Below are 17,733 nucleotides of genomic sequence, written 5' to 3' on the forward strand. Positions count from 1 at the left end.
AATTTCTATAACCTTACCCTTATCTTTCCTTGTATATTCCGTCTGTTCCGCATTCATTTTAGTACTAAATAAAAAATCTTGTTAATTGGTGTCTTAAAAATGTTAATGCTCGATATGCGCAGAGAACATGAAGTCCTAGGTTTAATCCTCACTGCTCTCATGCTGTAGCGCCCTTTAGTAAGCTGCTATAAACTTCTGTTGAGCCAGCACTTAATCAGAATTTTAATTACCGGGCAATTATAATCAATAATATCCTAAACTGCCATAGGCAACTTAAGACTGAGTTGGGGTAACTGATGTTACTCTATGTTAAAGCGCGCATTTGACTTTCCCACATTGAGGATAAAGATATATACAAAAAAATGCGATCTTGAATGGGTAAAACTTTTAATAAAATTGTATTTTTTTCAGAAAACTCATGTAATGGTGTTCCATAAAGACCCATGTGGTATTTTTTGTGTTATTTTCACGTACTTTTTAGTGATTTATGCTGATTATGTGATCATACAACACATTGTTATGACATCACTATCTGGAAGGTTGGTTTATATTGCTTATTAATAAATTGGATTTTTAAAAATATAAATATTATAATTTATGTTTTAGTTTTTTTATCATTTTTTGAATCGTGTAAATACTTTTATTATAAAAATGGAAAAACGTCCTAATTTTAAGTACAACACTTTACTACAAGAAGTCTTGGGTTCAATTCCCACTGCTTCCATGCTGTAGCACCCTTAAGTAAGGCGCTATAAACAGTGTGGACTCCTGCTGGGCCAGCACTTAATCAGCAGCATAATTACCGAGCAATTATAATCTATAATATCCCAAACTGCCACAGACAACTCGATAATGGGTCGAAGTAACTGATGTTACTCTATGTTTAGGTTGTGAAGTCAACATTCCCACATCGAGGATAAATAAATAAACAAAAAAATGATGTTGTTCAACTAAATTTCAATAAAGTTTATACAGGTTGTCCCATTCACTGTAACAATAAAAAAACATTAATTTTTTAGTTTATGGGGCCCATTTCATGCTGTAATGTTCAACATGGTTGTTTTAGCATTGTTGTTTGCCCATAGTAGATCTGTGTTTTCTGATCCTGGCATTGTTCCTCTACCAATCAGAGGCCTCGATTTCTCTGATGTCAGAATGAACTCTAAAGATCAGGTTAAATTTTTCATTAAATTTTTTCGTATTTAAAATATTCAATAAAATTAACTTCACAGTTAATTATTTTTATATATCTTTATCCTCGATGTGGGAAAGTCGACTTTACAGCCAAAACATTAACAACTGTTACTGTGACCCGGTCTCGAGTTGACTTTAGTAGTTTGGGATATTATAGAATATAATTTCTTAATAATTAAGCTGCTGATTAAGTGTTGGCTTATCAGAAGTTCATATGCATTTTATGTTTTTTCGTAATATTGACGTCGCTAAAATAAAGTATTACAAAAGTTTTTTATTATTTGAAAGAAAATTCTGCATTAAAACTGTATCATGCCTTAAATTAATTTATTTTTGTTCATGTTGCCCTTATGGCTAGATTCAGCTCTGCTTATAATTCTTTATTTAAAGTCAATGAAACTAAAGAGGAATTAATATTTTAGTCTAGCAGCAGCCAGGATTGGACTGTGTGCCAGCGGTGCGAAAGTTACCGACCCCCGAGAGCTCACCACTGCAAAATATGTCGCCGTTGTATCAGAAGAATGGACCACCATTGTCCATGGTAAGTTGAGTAACAATTAACTGACATTACGTTAAAAACACCGTTTTGCTTATAATCAAACATTACCCCCCTTTAAAGTTGGGCAGTTTTTGACAAGGGGCAACATCACAAAACTCGTTAAGTTAACAATCTCGTTATTTAAACGTCATTAACAATCGAGAATGTCACTTGGCGTCATTACTAAATTTGTGGGTGAAGCATGGTGTAGTGGTAAGAGCACTTGGCATTACTACATGAGGTTCTGTGTTCAATTCCCACTGCTCTTATGCTAGGGTCTTAGCAATCGAGAATGTCACTTGGCGTCATTACTAAATTTGTGGGTGAAGCATGGTGTAGTTGTAAGAGCACTTGGCATCACTACATGAGGTTCTGTGTTCAATTCCCACTGCTCTTATGCTAGGGTCTTAGCAATCGAGAATGTTACTTGGCGTCATTACTAAATTTGTGCGTGAAGCATGGTGTAGTGGTAAGAGCACTTGGCATTACTACATGAGGTTCTGTGTTCAATTCCCACTGCTCTTATGCTAGGGTCTTAGCAATCGAGAATGTCACTTGGCGTCATTACTAAATTTGTGGGTGAAGCATGGTGTAGTTGTAAGAGCACTTGGCATCACTACATGAGGTTCTGTGTTCAATTCCCACTGCTCTTATGCCAGGGTCTTAACAAACGATACATAAATACTTTTTGCGGTAAATACTACATAAATACTTTTTTACATAAATACTACATAAATACATAAATACATAAATACTTTTTTGCGGTACATAAATACTTATATGTTATTTAAAAAAATAAATTTTAAAATTGCTAAACAAATGCGTCGGTTTTCTAGTCTGTTATTTTAACAGTTGTTAAGAAGACAAATTGTTTTATTTGTTTAAATAATACAAGTGTATAAACACCTATATTCTGTTTTGTCAAGTAATGCGTTTTAACATCATTTTTACCATAAAATTTAATAACCGTACAAGTTTTTACTGTCATTATGAAAACGACAATATAAAAGCACCCCCGTGGATATGATGTAATATTGCTGCTTTGATGTAGACTGTAATCATGTGTAAAAACGTAAGAAACATCAATTTCCTTGGCTCAAAATTCCTTCTTTTGCACTCTCTTATTTTTAACGAACTAGGTGGTTTCGTAATACTGATTTAGTTAGGAAAATAGCTCGCTAAATTTTGACGCATTAACGAGATCGTTAAATTTAACTTAACAAGTTTCATAATGACAACCCGGTTTGAGGGACTTAAATGTAAGAAATGGCTTGAATGCACTCAAGAAAGCTACAGCATGGGGCAGTGGGTATCGAACCCAGGACCTCATGTAGTGTAAGAAGTGTTCTGACCACTACACCACACTGCCGTCAAAAAGATTCTTTAGTAATATAGCCGGATTATTGTTGTCGGTTTTTGTTTTATAATAATTTTGTTTCAGGGTGAATAATTGCATCGGGGAACTTAATCAAAAATATTTTATTCAATTTCTCTTTTATACCGGTAAGCACTTTGAAGGTGGTGTTAAAGTTGAATATGTAAATATACTCTTTGAAGTTAAATTTTTTTTTCTCTATATTTATTTATCCTCGATGTGAAAAAAAAAAACATACAGTAACATCAGTTACTCCGACCCAGTCTTAAGTTGCCTGTGGCAGTTTGGGATATTATTGATTATAATTGCCCGATAATTAAGCTGCTGATTAAGTGTTGGCTCAGCAGGAGTTCATATCGTTTATAGTGCCTTACTCAAGGGCGCTACAGCATGAGAGCAGTGGGGATTGAACCCGCGACCTCATGTAGTGAAGCCAAGCGTTCTGACCACAACACCATGCTGCCCATTTACATATAAACCCGATAACAAATTTGTCGTTGCAGGTGTTTTGTGTTTTTACGCCTTGATCCTCGATATTTCAAGCTGGGTTTGGATGTTTGGAAATAATCGAACGAACAACGCCGACATTCTCTCACGCAAATCAACTGTGTACGTAAAAGGTTTTACAGAATTACTGTTTAAAAGATGGCAATATTTGGAACACTTGGCTTTTGGTCATAGGTTCGATCCCCACTGCTTCCTTGTTGAAGCGCGCTTGAGTAAAGTGCTTTTAATAATGAAAACTCTGCTGAGCCAACACCTGATCAGCAGCTTAATTATCGGGCAATTATAATCTATAATATCCAAAACTGCTAAAGTTAACTTAAGACTGGGTCAGAGTAACAAATATTCATCTATGTTTAGATCATAAAGTCGTCCTTCCCACATCGAGGATAAATCATTTCAATATTTTTAATTTTTGTTTATTTTAAATATTTAGGGCGCATGGTATTGGCTTGTGCATAGAATCGATTTTATTTGGAATATTTGTTATTGTTATGCTTTATGATCAGGTACGTTTATTTATTATAATAAGGGAAAATTAATTTTAGTTTTTTACTGATAATAATTTTTATAAAAATAAACTGAAAATCTGAATTTATTCAAAAAAAATATATTTTTTTTCTTTTCAGGTAAGTTCCATATTTGGGGACGAAACTGGGGTAGAATACACAATTCATCGGACCCGCAAACAAAAAGCCCCTAAACCAAGAAAATCCAAGACTTTGCTTTTGAGGCAAGTTTTTGGGTTCGGACCCATTTATACCTGGTTTCTTCCCTGTTCTGGGAGCAACAGGGTCAATATTTTGACGACTAATTACAACGTTTAACGACATTTCTAACCGGACTTTTTTTTTTAATTTTTCAAAATTTTTTTTAATTTTTTTAAACCATATTCTAGTAACCTTTTCAGCATTCGAAATAAATTTTTGGTGTTTATTTAAATAACTGAAAAACCATTTTACACATTCAACATTGTTTCAACAATCGGAAAACGACATTTGCCTAAAATTTAGGTCAGAATAGATTTGCTAAAATGTTTTTTAGTAAATTGTCGGTAATCAAATTTTTTATTGATGTGAAAACTCATTGCAACTTTGGTTTATTTTTTATGTTTTTAGGATTTGCAATAAAAATTGTACTGTGATTGAAAATTTTATTATTTTTCTTAGTTATTCAAGATCATAATTAAGTTGTTGTTGGATTATAAATTGTTGTGCTTTTACACAGTGTTATTTGTATCGGTGGTGTAACAAATATATCTTAAATATTAGAAAGTGGTTTTTATTTGTTTTGGCAAAATTGAGCTAACACACTTAACTACACAACATGAAGTCTTGGGTTCAACCCACTGATTTCATGTTGTAGCACCCTTGAGTAAGGCACTATAAACGGTATAAACTCCTGCTGAGCCAGCAGTCAGCAGCATAATTACCGGGCATATATAGTCTCTATAATATCCCAAACTGCCACAGGCAACTCGAGACTAGGTCGGAGTAACTTATGTTACCCTATGTTTATGTCGCGCATTCGACTTTCCCACATCGAGGATAAAAATATATATAAAAAAAAAATACCCGAAAATAACAAATTTTTCTTGAAAATAAAAATTAAACATGCGTTCGTTGGGATTCGAACCCCAACTACATTTATAATAAAACTGTTTTTTGTATACATCTTTTTCCTAATGTGGGAAGGTCGAATGCGCGACTTAAACATAGAGTAACATCAGTTACTTCGACCCAGTCTCAAGTTGCCTGTGGCAGTTTTGGATATTATAGATTATAATTGCCCGATAATTATACTGTTGATTAAGTGCTGGCTCAGCAGAAGTTTATATCATTTATAGTGTCTTACTCAAGGGTGTTACAGGAGTTTTGCAAAACTTGAAGACAAATAGTGTGGAGTTGATGTGTCTCGAATCCGAAACTTTTCGGCTTGTAGTTGTTTTTCAGGCTTGTAGTTGTTTCACTTAGGTGTTGGTTTAAACGGGGACGCAGGATTTGAAGGAATGGAAAATGAAGGAACGGAAAATGAAGGAACTGGAAAATGAAGGAACGGAAAATGAAGGAACGGAAAATGAAGGAACCGGAAAATAAAAGAACCGGAAAATGAAGGAACCGGAAAATGAAGGAACGGAGAATGAAGGAACAGAAAATAAAGGAACGGAAAATGAAGAAACCGGAAAAGGAAGGAACCGGAAAATGAAGGAACCGGAAAATAAAGAAACCGGAAAAGGAAGGAACCGGAAAATAAAAGAACCGGAAAATGAAGGAACGGAAAATGAAGAAACCGGAAAATGAAGGAACAGAAAATGAAGGAACGGAAAAATAAAGGAACGGAAAATAAAAGAACCGAAAAATGAAGGAACCGGAAAATGAAGGAACGGAAAATGAAGGAACCGGAAAATGAAGGAACAGAAAATAAAGGAACGAAAAATGAAGGAACAGAAAATGAAGGAACGGATAATGAAGAAATGGAAAATGAAGGAACGGAAAATGAAGAAACCGGAAAATGAAGGAACGGAAAATGAACAGAAAATAAAGAAACTGGAAAATGAAGGAAAGTGAAAAAGGGAGAGGCGGAATCTTAAAAAAATAAAACGCGGAAATTCCGTTAACTGTTTATTTGTATTTAAGTCAATATTATTTTAGAAATAAACGGGCATTTTATAGAAGAGGGTTAGGGTATGCTGGGGTAATAAAATTAACTCATTATCGCTCATCAGTTCTCAAATAAATGACAGTAATCCTAAATAAACAGTCAACGGTATTTTTTCGTTTTAGTATTTAAGATTTCGCCCTCTCCTTTTTTGCTTTCCTTTATTTTCCGGTTTCTTCATTTTCTGTTCCTTTATTTTCCGGTTCCTTCATTTTCTGGTTCCTTCATTCTTCGTTTCCTTTATTTTCCGTTCCTTCATTTTCCGGTCCCTTTATTTTCCGGTTCCTTCATTTTCCGTTTCCTTTAATTTCCATTCCCTCATTTTCAGGCGACCTGTTTAAACCAGAAACAAAGTCACGTGATGAAATTTTTTTAATTTGTTTATTTATTTGAAGTAAGAATAATTTAAAAAATAAAATAAGAAATGTAAAACAGAAAAAAATTAAAAGCAGTTTAATTCTGTACTTCTAAAACAATTAATATATATAACAAATGATTTTAAAGACGATCTTTTTATATTGAGGATAAATAAATGCAAGAAACAAATTATTATTAAAGTAGTTACCTCTTAAAGGGCGATTAAAAGTTTCTACCATTGTTTTTGTCTGTTTGTTTATATTTTAATTTTACGATTTGGACGAGTTCTGGTTTTAATAAAAAAAAATTTAATAAAAAAGTCAGTTAAATTAAAGTTTTAAGACCAATTTATTTTTCAAGAAAGAAACCAAAGTTTGTATTTTACTGTTTCAACTTAAAATAAACAGACAAACTGACAATAGTATGAGACTATACTGAAGTACGGGGTGCGGGATAGTGCGGACCGTATGTAAACGTTAATAAAAATTCGCGGAATGCGGAAAATGACGAACTTTTTATACCCTCCCCTAATCTTCCCTTGTGCTTTATATTCAATTTCGCATCATTTCCTGACCTTTAAAGTCAATCCCGCATGACCCCTTAGCCCTTTAGGTAAAAACAGCAATCATCCCGCAGAAAAGTACAAAAATTCTGTTCCATCCCGCATTCCACGAATTTTTATTAACGTTTAGATACGGTCCCGCATTACCCCGCATCCCGTACTTTAGTATAGTCCCTATCTGTAGTGTCGTCCGCCAAGTTTATAAATGCGGAAAAGGCGGAATTTTTATAACTTTACCCTTATGTTTCTCAGTACATTCTTTTTTTTATTGGTTGTTACATTAATGACAAATGTTACCTTTTAGAATATTTATTTTTTTAAGATTTTTGTTTCAAAAACTAATTTTAAACGGATTAAAGACAAGTGCTTTTGACTTGCAAATTTTACGACTAATCACTTTCAGCCTAAGAAATTTCCCGCTATCGCGTCTCTTTGAAATTTTTATACCTTTTCCTAACCCCTCGTTTTGACTTCGCACGATCCCTCTCTTTTTTAAATTAAATCCCGCATCATCCCTTACTTCTTTAAAAACTTACAAAAATGTTTTGCTCGCATTCTGCGAATTTTGTTATGATTCTGCACTATCCTGGATTTTGTAATAAAAATGACGCCAATTAAGTTTATTTTACAATAAAAATAACTTTAAATATTTTGACAAAGTTTTTCGATTTAGATATTATAAAATAATTTCCAAATCTTTTAATTTTATTATTTGAATGAAAATGAAAAGTTGAGTTGGATTATTATTTTAATCGGAAAACATGAATTTTAGCAACGGTAAGCTCTCATTTAAATATTACTATTTGTTTTTAAACATTTTTTCTTGACGTGTATCAACTTTACTGCCTAAACATGTCGAATTACTGATTGATTTTTAGCTTGGCAGGAGTTTGTAGGGGCGGCAGTGTGGTATAGTGGTTTAGAACACTTGCTACACCACACATGAGGCCTTGGGTTCAATCCCCACTGATCTTATGCTGTAGCGCCCTTGAGTAAGGCGCTTTAAACGGTATGAACTCTTGCTGAGCCAGCACTTAATCAGCAGCAAAATTGTCGAGCAAATATAATCCATAATATCCCAAATTGGCAAAGTTAACTCGAGACTGGGTTGGGGTAACTGATGTTACTTTATGTTTGGGTCGTGCATTCGACTTTCCCACATTGAGGATAAAGATCTATACAAAAAACAGCGTTAATTTAAGGCGACCTTTCAACCACTTACCTTAAAAGTTTGTAAAAATAATGTTTTGTCCAGATGAGAGTTTAAGTTGTGAGGCTGCAGTTCGTCAACTCGTCAATATTCAGAGAATGATTGACATTTGGGCGGTCAAGTTAATAGAATTTCGAAGTTTGGGTTTAAACGAGTTCACTCTGCAAGAAATACAAAGATTAGAGGTAAATTGATTTTCAATTTTCAAAATTTAAGTTTTATATCATTCATATTCGATATGGAAAGGTCAACTTCAGGACCTAAACATGGAGTAACATCAGTTTCTCCTGATTAAGTGTCGGCTCAGTAGGAGTTCATATCGTTTATAACACCTTACTTAAGTGGACTACAGCATTAGAGCAGGGGAATTAAACTTAGGATCTCAAGTCTTACTCAATGATGCTTCAACAAGCCAACAGTGGGAATCTAACCCAGGACCTCAGGTTTTATATAAGGATGCTACAACATGTCAGTAGTGGGAATCTAACCCAGGACCTCAGGTCTTACTCAATGATGCTTCAACAAGCCAGCAGTGGGAATCTAACCCAGGACCTCAGGTTTTATATAAGGATGCTACAACATGTCAGTAGTGGGAATCAAACCCAGGACCTCAGGTTTTACTTAAGGATACTACAACATGCCAGTAGTGGGAATCAAACCCAAGACATCGAGTCTTACTCAAGAATGTTACAGAATAAGTGCAGTGGGGATTGAACCTAGGAACTTTTATGTTCTAGCCACTCCACCACTGATGGTTAATATAAAAATAAAAAAGTTTTTTGTTTTTGAAATAAACAAATTTTTGTTATAGGGAAAATTGATTCAACATTTTTGCCAACAACTTGAAACGAAACAGAAAGTTCGATCGAATGAAATAAGTGAAGTTTTAAAAAGTTATCCTTCTTTAAACAAATGGTTAGCAGTTGTTGGGGTCACTTCTCTATTAGCTGAGGTGATTTTAACTTTTATTTATTTTTAAAACTAAAAATTTTTTTATTTTTTTTTAAATATTTTTTTTTTAATTTTGAATGTCAGTCGTTAAGAATGGAAGGTCATTCCGTCGAAGATTTGTTACGGTTGAACAAACAACAACTTTATGACATCATAATTAAAGTGGGTGGGAACAAAGAAGACAATCAGAAGTTATCAACAGCTCTGACCCAACTTAAATATTTTCAAAGTAAATATAAAAAAGTAGATTAACATGAGATCCTGGGTTTGATTCTTACTACTGGCATGTTGTAACATATTTGAGTAAGACTTGAGATTCTGGGTTTGATTCCCACTGCTGGCATGTTGTAGCATTCTTAAGTAAGACCTGAGATCCTGGGTTTGATTCCAACTGCTGGCATGTTGTAGCATCCTTAAGTAAGACCTGAGATCCTGGGTTTGATTCTTACTGCTGGCATGTTGTAGTATTCTTAAGTTAGACCTGAGATCCTGGGTTTGATTCCCACTGCTGGCATGTTGTCACATCTCTAAGTAAGACCTGAGATCCTAGGTTTGATTCCCACTGCTGGCATGTCGTAACATCCTTAAGTAAGACCTGAGATCCTGGGTTTGATTCTTACTGCTGGCATGTTGTAGTATTCTTAAGTTAGACCTGAGATCCTGGGTTTGATTCCCACTGCTGGCATGTTGTCACATCTCTAAGTAAGACCTGAGATCCTAGGTTTGATTCCCACTGCTGGCATGTCGTAACATCCTTAAGTAAGACCTGAGATCCTGGGTTTGATTCTTACTGCTGGCATGTTGTAGTATTCTTAAGTTAGACCTGAGATCCTGGGTTTGATTCCCACTGCTGGCATGTTGTCACATCTCTAAGTAAGACCTGAGATCCTGGGTTTGATTCCCACTGCTGGCATGTTGTATACTTGAGTAGAACCTGAGATCCTGGGATTGATTCCCACTGCTGGCATGTTGTCACATCTCTAAGTAAGACCTGAGATCCTGGGTTTGATTCCCACAGCTGGTATGTTGTAGCATTTGTGTAAGGCCTGAGATCCTGGGTTTGATTCCCACTGCTGGCATGTTGTATACTTAAGTAAAACTTAATTTTTTTAGACTCACAAAAGTCGTCAAAATCGAGCGTTGGTGAATTTTTTTGGACAAAACTAAATCACGAAAGTTTTGAAAACGACGTGAATGAAAACCACACAAAATATTTTCAAAATGGTTTGAGTTTATTATTTTTATTTGACTCAACTAAGTTTTTATTTTGACTCAACTAAGTTTTAGTTAACTTCTATAATTCTGAAATATCAAATGTACAAAATAATTTTAATTTTTGAAAAAATTTTAAAAGGTTCGTTTGACGAAGAATTTACGGACGGTCGCACTCGATCGAACACCGACCCATCGGAGTATTCTAGGTCAGGGTCAAGGTCAGAGTCAAGTCAATTAAGCCCCGAGTTAAGTTCACTTGAGTCTGAGTCAGACTCTCAAGGTAAAAATCTTGTTTTTAAATTGATAAAAAATTTAAAAAAATAAAAAAATTTTTTTTTACCAGAAATCGGACATTCTTCTCACATGTTTTTTCCCCCCCCTGACCCTAAGGTCATAGCCCCTGGTACCCCCATGAAGTCCTGTGCAGTGAACCGTGACAGGGTGGCATCGACGGGGACGGGGTCGTCGTTAGGGACGGGGTCATCATTGGGGCGACAACACAAATATTCCACTTCATCGAACAGCAACCTCTTACCTCCCTTCAACAATCTTCAATCTTCCAAGTCTCAAGAGCACGTGAGTTGTAACTAAATTGTGAAAATCATGTTTTGCATTTATTTATCCTCGATGTGGGAAGATCGACTTTACCACCCAAGTAAACTTATAGTAAGATATAAACTGGCAACGATCCTTGGGGTGCAGGGGGCACACTCTCATTTATAATTTTAATAATTGCCGAATATATGTCAGGGAACGAAATAACGGGTTGCTATTCGCTAAAAGCGAATCGTTTTTTAAAATTAGCGAATCGTTTTTTACAAATATATTAGAAATAGCGAATCAACCAAAAAAGGTTCAGGCGATAATAAAACTTTCGTGTATATTTTTACGATCTATTTTACACCGGTTTTACACTAATTTGATTACATCATCATAATCCTGCGTAAATGTAGGTTACTATAGGGCATTTAATAACAATAACTTTTAATGTTTTGGCAATGCGTAAATTTCGCTCCCGAGTTCGTTTAGTTGTTACGCAATTTTTTAAATATACAACATAGCTTTAAAGTAATCAAAAATGTTTCGTTTTTCGTGCGAAATATTCTTAACGATTGTTCAACAATACGTTACATCTTAAAATTGCCACGCAAATCGTCAAGTGCTACAATAAAACGAAGATTATGGCTTGGACCTAATAATTGCTTTAAAAATGCAACCTCAGTTTTAGCGAATCGTTTTTTAAACGTTAATTCGTACCTTGTATGTGGCACCTCTAAAATATTTGCAAATGTTGATTTTTTTGCGTGAAATTGATAGTTATATACGCGATCTAAAAAAACATTTATGCGTGCCGGCATTTTTTGCGTGCTATGTTGTAGATTGCCTAAAACTGACATTACGATTGTCTGATGCTTTTTTAGGTAATAATTAGGGATGGACCAATCGAATCCGAGTCCGAGTACTCGGCCGAGTATTAAGAATATTTTAATACTCGTGCTCGTCGAGCATTTTTTAGTACTCGGACGCCGAGTAATAATTTGTCATTTAAAAAAAAAACACGAAGTTTGCCTTTTTCTAATAAATTATAATCTACTCTCAATTATATCACGTTATTTAAGCAATGATTGCGCAACTAATACACTTTTAACACAGTAAAATTCATAAGTACGTGTTTTTTGGCAAATTTTGCTGTTTAAAATTATGCGGGAAATATTCTTGTGAACAGTTATATACGTTTAAATGACGTCATAACCGAGTACTCGGACTCGGCTGAGTATTGCGACAAAATACTCGGGCTCGTCGAATCCGAGTAATTTGGATTTCAGCCCATCTCTAGTAATAATTGTACTTTTCTGTTTGGTAAAGGCTTACGTGGTCTGCTATCTTTGCAAATATTAAAATTAAGACTATTTAGAGTCAACTTAAACCTAATATGAGCACTTTAAAACAATATTTTTCAATATTACATAAAGATGCTACAGCATAAGAGCAGTGGGGATCGAACCCAGGACCTCATGTAGTAAAACCAATGGTTTTGGCCACTACACCATGCTGCTGGTAATAATTTAAAAAGTTTTAAATTTTTTTAAAAATTTTAGATTGGCAACCGAGTTTTTGATATTTCGGGGTCAAATCATAGTTTATCCTCGACTTTACCCCCGAAATCCAACACTAAAGGGGGGCGACGACCAAAGAAAAAACCTCAAAATCTCGTTTTTCAAGAAAATGAAATTCCAAATTTTATAAATATTTCAAGATCAGGTAAAAAATTAAATTATTTTCTAAAAAATTTTTTTTAATTTTTTTGAAATTTTTTTCAGCTTCTCGAAGAAGTTCGACAACGATTTCTCCCGAAGGTTTAGTTGGGGTTTCCCCACTTTCACCCAGGTAATTTTATGGAAACACTGGTCTTAATTGTTTGGAAACTCTGATTTTAAAATTGAATTCAAATAAAATAATCTAAAAACCCTGTTCAGGACCCCGATGACCCCAGCGACCCCCCATAACCCAGAAATGTGGGAGAATGACCGGGAACTGGTCCCACAAACCCCGAAAACCCCAAAACTGAAAGGATTTAAAAATTTTCTCACAAAGTTCGGGATCAAAAAGAAATTGAAACGAGGAAAAAGTCAAGAAAATGTCGTCGGTAAAAGTTTTGTTTCATTTTTGTATATATCTTTATCCTCGACGTGGGAAGGTCGAATGCGCGACTTAAAAATAGAGTAACATTTGTTACTCCGACCCAGTCTTGAGTTGCCTGTGGTAGTTTAGGATATTATAGATTATAATTGCCCGATTATTATGCTGCTGATTAAGTGCGGGCTCAGCAGGAGTTCATACCGTTTATAGCATCTTACTAAAGGGCGCTACAGCATGAGATCAGTGGGATTGAACTCATGACCTCATGGTGGTGTAGCAAGTGTTCTTACCACTACACCACGCTGCCAAGTTATTACTATTTTAATACAATATTAGTTTATGGGATTGAACCCACGACCTCACATAGTGAAGCCAAGTGTTATGATTACTGAGAATAATTTCTAATTTTTTTATTTCTAGACGAAACGCAGAGTAATCCTCGAACCCCGAAATTACAAAATCGCTCGGAAACCTTTCCAACAATCCCCTACGTGAAACCACTCAACCATGACACTGAACAATTCAATTTTCAAGGTTTTTATTTTCCTTAAATTTTAACTTTTTTAACTTTTCTGAATTTTTTTTCGCTTTTTAATAACTTTATTGAGAGGATTATGGTGTAGTTAACTCTTCTACATGAGGTCTTGGGTTTAATTCTCACTGTTTACATTTTATACATACCAAGCATAATTTTCTATTTTAACTAAAATTTATAAAACCCGAATATTTTGACTTTTAAAGTCATATATTAGCGATATTTTTTTTACTCAAAAATTGATAAAGTTGGTGTCACTGAACACAAAAATGTTTTTAATTTCAAATAATTTAAATTACTTTTTAAGTTATACAACTTTAAAAAAAAATTAAAATTAAATTAAAAAAAGAAAAGGGAAGCCCTGTTTGCGATGACGTAGAAAGTACTAGCTTGTAAACATTCACTACACTACTTAGTACTTTCCACGTCACACAAAGTAATATGGTAACCTGGTTTTTATGTTAATCATTTTACAGTATTTTTGAAAACTAAATTGTAAGTACCACAACAATTTTTTAAAAGTTTTAAAGCCATTTTGTGATTCATTGTCAACCATACTAACGTGCTTTATACATCACTTACAAAATTGCAAAACTCTACAATATAACACTTTAAAAAAATCCATTTTTTTTTTATTTTCAGCAAGCAGCGACGAATCAACAACCGATCTATTTGAGTCAACAACCCTCGTTGAATCAACATCTCGTTTTGTCGACACCGACAAAACGGTTCAACAAGATTTTGTTGACACCGACAAAACCCTGGAAAACTTTGATGAAACCGAAAACGAAATAAATGAAGCCATGAGATCCAAGTTCTTTCGACAAGGGAGTGTAAGTCACACTTGAGTCACAATCTTTGTTTGGCCTTATTTGTGTTACAAATTTGTAAAGTCACATTTGTGTCATATTCCTTGTTTTGTCACTTTTATGTTATAATCCTTGTTTTGTCACATTTGTGTTAAAATCATTATTTTGCCACATTTGTGTTATAATCCTTGTTAAGTCACATTTGTGTCATAATCCTTGCTTTGTCACATTTGTGTTATAATCCTCGTTTTGTCACATTTATGTTATAATCCTCGTTAAGTCACATTTGTGTTATAATTCTTGTTTTGTCACATTTGTGTTATAATTCTCGTTAAGTCACATTTGTGTCATAATCCTTGCTTTGTCATATTTGTGCTATAATCCTTGTTTTGTCACATTTATGTTATAATCCTCGTTAAGTCACATTTGTGTTATAATCCTTGCTTTGTCACATTTGTGCTATAATCCTTGTTTTGTCACATTTATGTTATAATCCTCGTTAAGTCACATTTGTGTTATAATCCTTGCTTTGTCACATTTGTGTTATAATCCTTGTTAAGTCACATTTGTGTTATAATCCTTGTTAAGTCACATTTGTGTTAAAAACCTCGTTTTGTCACATCTGTGTTAAAATCTTTGTTTAGTCACACCTGTGTTAAAATCTCTGTTTAGTGACATTATTGTTACAACCCTTGTTTAGGTAATGCAAAGCGAAGAATGGGACATTCCCTACAGTGAACTTGAATTAAATGAGGTCATAGGTCAAGGTCGGGTCGGTTGTGTTTATTCGGGTCGTTGGCACGGTGAAGTTGCGATACGGGTCATCGACGTCAACTACGACGACGAAGATAAACTTCGAGCTTTTCGACAGGAGGTAATAATTTCATGGCAACCCTGTTTCTAACTTCTTTAAAATTTTATGGAAACACTGTTTTCATTCGATAAATCTTTAAACTTAACCTCTAGGTGGCGATATACAAGAAAACGCGTCACGAGAACCTTGAGTTGTTCATGGGGTCGTGCGTTCAAGCCCCCCATCTTGCCATAGTAACGGGGTTCTGTGGGGGACTTTCCCTATATCGCTACATCAGAAAGAACAGGAATATAGGGGGCGATAAAGCAAAGATTATCGCTCAACATGTTGCTCAGGTGAGTATTTTATTGAGGTTTTACTCAGGATCAAGTCAACTTTGTCCTAGTGGTTTTGTTTAAGTTGTTTTATGAGCAGTGGGGATTGAACCCAGAACCATGATTTCAGCAGTGGGGTCCTGGGTTCGATCCCTTTAAAATCTCTAAAAACTATTTAAATATGGACGCTACCCTTAACTAATAATATAAAATTCTTAATAAATTTTACAGGGAATGGGATATCTCCATTCAAAAGAAATAATTCACAAAGACTTGAAATCGAAAAATATTTTTGTTGACGGTCGCAAAGTTGTCATCACCGACTTTGGTTTGGTTGGTTTGCACGCAATATCAAGAAGCCAGCAGCAAAACTACAGGTAAAGGATAAATGCTTAATTCAGAGTAATATACTGACAGCATGGTGTAGTGGTCAGAACACTTGCTACACCACCATAAGGTCTTGGGTTCAATCCCCACTGATCTCATGCTGTAGCGCCCTTAAGTAAGGCGGTATAAACGGTATGAACTCCTGCTGAGCCAACACTTAATTAGCAGCATAATTACCGGGCAATTATAATCTATAATATCCCAAACTACCACAGGCAACTCGAGACTGGGTCGGAGTAACATTTGTTACTCTATGTTTAAGTCGACCTTCTTACATCGAGGATAAAAATATTTACAAAAAAATATAACCAGTCGATGATGAAAATAAATTTTGATTCTCAGGTTAGGAACGTTATGTATCCCCGATGGCTGGTTGTGCTATCTAGCGCCAGAAGTGGTTAGATCGCTAAGGTTTCCGAAAGACGACGCTGACGATATTGTTTCTACGCTGCCTTACACTTTTCATTCTGATGTTTATGCATTTGGGTGAGTTTCATGTTTTGTTGTTAGCGTATTTAAGAATGCTACAACATGCTAGCAGTGGGAATCAAACCCAGGATCTTAGGTCTTACTCAAGGATGTTACAACATGCCAGCAGTTGGAATTAAACCCAGGATCTCAGGTCTTACTTGAGGATGCTACAACATGTCAGCAGTGGGAATCAAACCCAGGATCTCAGGTCTTACTCAAGGATGTTACAACATGCTAGCAGTGGAAATTAAACTCAGGATCTCAGGTCTTACTCAAGGATGTTACAACATGTTAGCAGTGGTAATCAAACCCAGGATCTCAGGTCTTAGTTAAAGATGCTACAACATGTCAGCAGTGGGAACCCAAATATAAGGTTTAAAAATATGTTTTCTATATTTAATTTTATTTGATTTAGAACGGTTTGGTACGAACTCTTGTCAGGAAAATGGCCTTTTCAGAATGAATCAGCAGAATCCATCATTTGGCAGGTATTACAACATATAATTTGTTAATCAACATAATTTTGTTAAGTTTGTTGATCAACCTAAATTGTTGAGTTTGTTGATCAACATAATTTGTTGAGTTTGTTGATCAACATAATTTGTTGAGTTTGTTGATCAACATAATTTGCTGAGTTTGTTGATCAAAATCATTTTTTTGAGTTTGTTAATCAACATAATTTTGTTGAGTTTGTTGATCAACATAATTTTGTTGAGTTTGTTGATCAACATAATTTTGTTGAGTTTGTTGATCAACAAAATTTTGTCGCAGGTTGGAAGTGGAAAGAAGCAGAACTCGAGTCAGTTGTTGCACGGAGGACGAGAGTTCCGCGACATCCTCATGCAAGCGTGGAGCTCTGATTGGAGGAAAAGGCCCCAGTTTGTTGGGGGAATCACCGCGCAGTTGAACGACCTTCCAACGACCCAGATTCACCGGTCGTTGTCGTCACACCCCGCAAGGCTCAAAAAAGGGGGTCCTCCTTGAGCTTAACAAAGGGGGTTCACCTTAAACCCTTTCTTACCCACCTCCTAAATATGGGGTCTTATGCCGCAATACACCATGTCCCCCCTAACCCCATGTTAACATATTCTCTGCCCTTTTACCGATCTAACTTGATTTTAGATGAGGACAATCAAAGAGTTTCATGATATTTATTCGTTTGCCGAATGTTGAGATATTTATTTTTGACAAAGCACAGT

The 17,733-nt window shown here is 35.1% G+C and overlaps 2 protein-coding genes across 2 annotated transcripts; both read left to right on the plus strand.

Annotated features, from left to right (window-relative positions):
- On the plus strand, positions 1–4,849 carry LOC145755031 (palmitoyltransferase ZDHHC3-like). The gene is made up of 7 exons (XM_082571231.1): positions 1–539; positions 1,020–1,173; positions 1,617–1,735; positions 3,174–3,235; positions 3,611–3,716; positions 4,048–4,120; positions 4,241–4,849. The coding sequence occupies exons 1-7, from the start codon at positions 307–309 to the stop codon at positions 4,436–4,438; spliced, it is 945 nt and encodes a 314-aa protein (XP_082427357.1). The 5' UTR covers positions 1–306; the 3' UTR covers positions 4,439–4,849.
- A 3,020-nt stretch (positions 4,850–7,869) lies between these two features.
- Positions 7,870–17,733, plus strand: LOC145755516 (uncharacterized). The gene is made up of 18 exons (XM_082571760.1): positions 7,870–7,965; positions 8,444–8,583; positions 9,210–9,350; positions 9,434–9,578; positions 10,463–10,573; positions 10,704–10,844; positions 10,908–11,140; positions 12,664–12,826; positions 12,886–12,952; positions 13,042–13,211; positions 13,625–13,738; positions 14,382–14,572; positions 15,249–15,422; positions 15,515–15,697; positions 15,908–16,053; positions 16,406–16,549; positions 16,950–17,022; positions 17,306–17,733. Exons 1-18 carry the CDS (start codon positions 7,950–7,952, stop codon positions 17,516–17,518), a joined length of 2,565 nt encoding a protein of 854 aa, XP_082427886.1. The 5' UTR covers positions 7,870–7,949; the 3' UTR covers positions 17,519–17,733.

Source organism: Corella eumyota, chromosome 6, assembly GCF_963082875.1.
Source record: "Corella eumyota chromosome 6, kaCorEumy4.1, whole genome shotgun sequence".
Classification (NCBI taxonomy): domain Eukaryota; kingdom Metazoa; phylum Chordata; class Ascidiacea; order Phlebobranchia; family Corellidae; genus Corella; species Corella eumyota.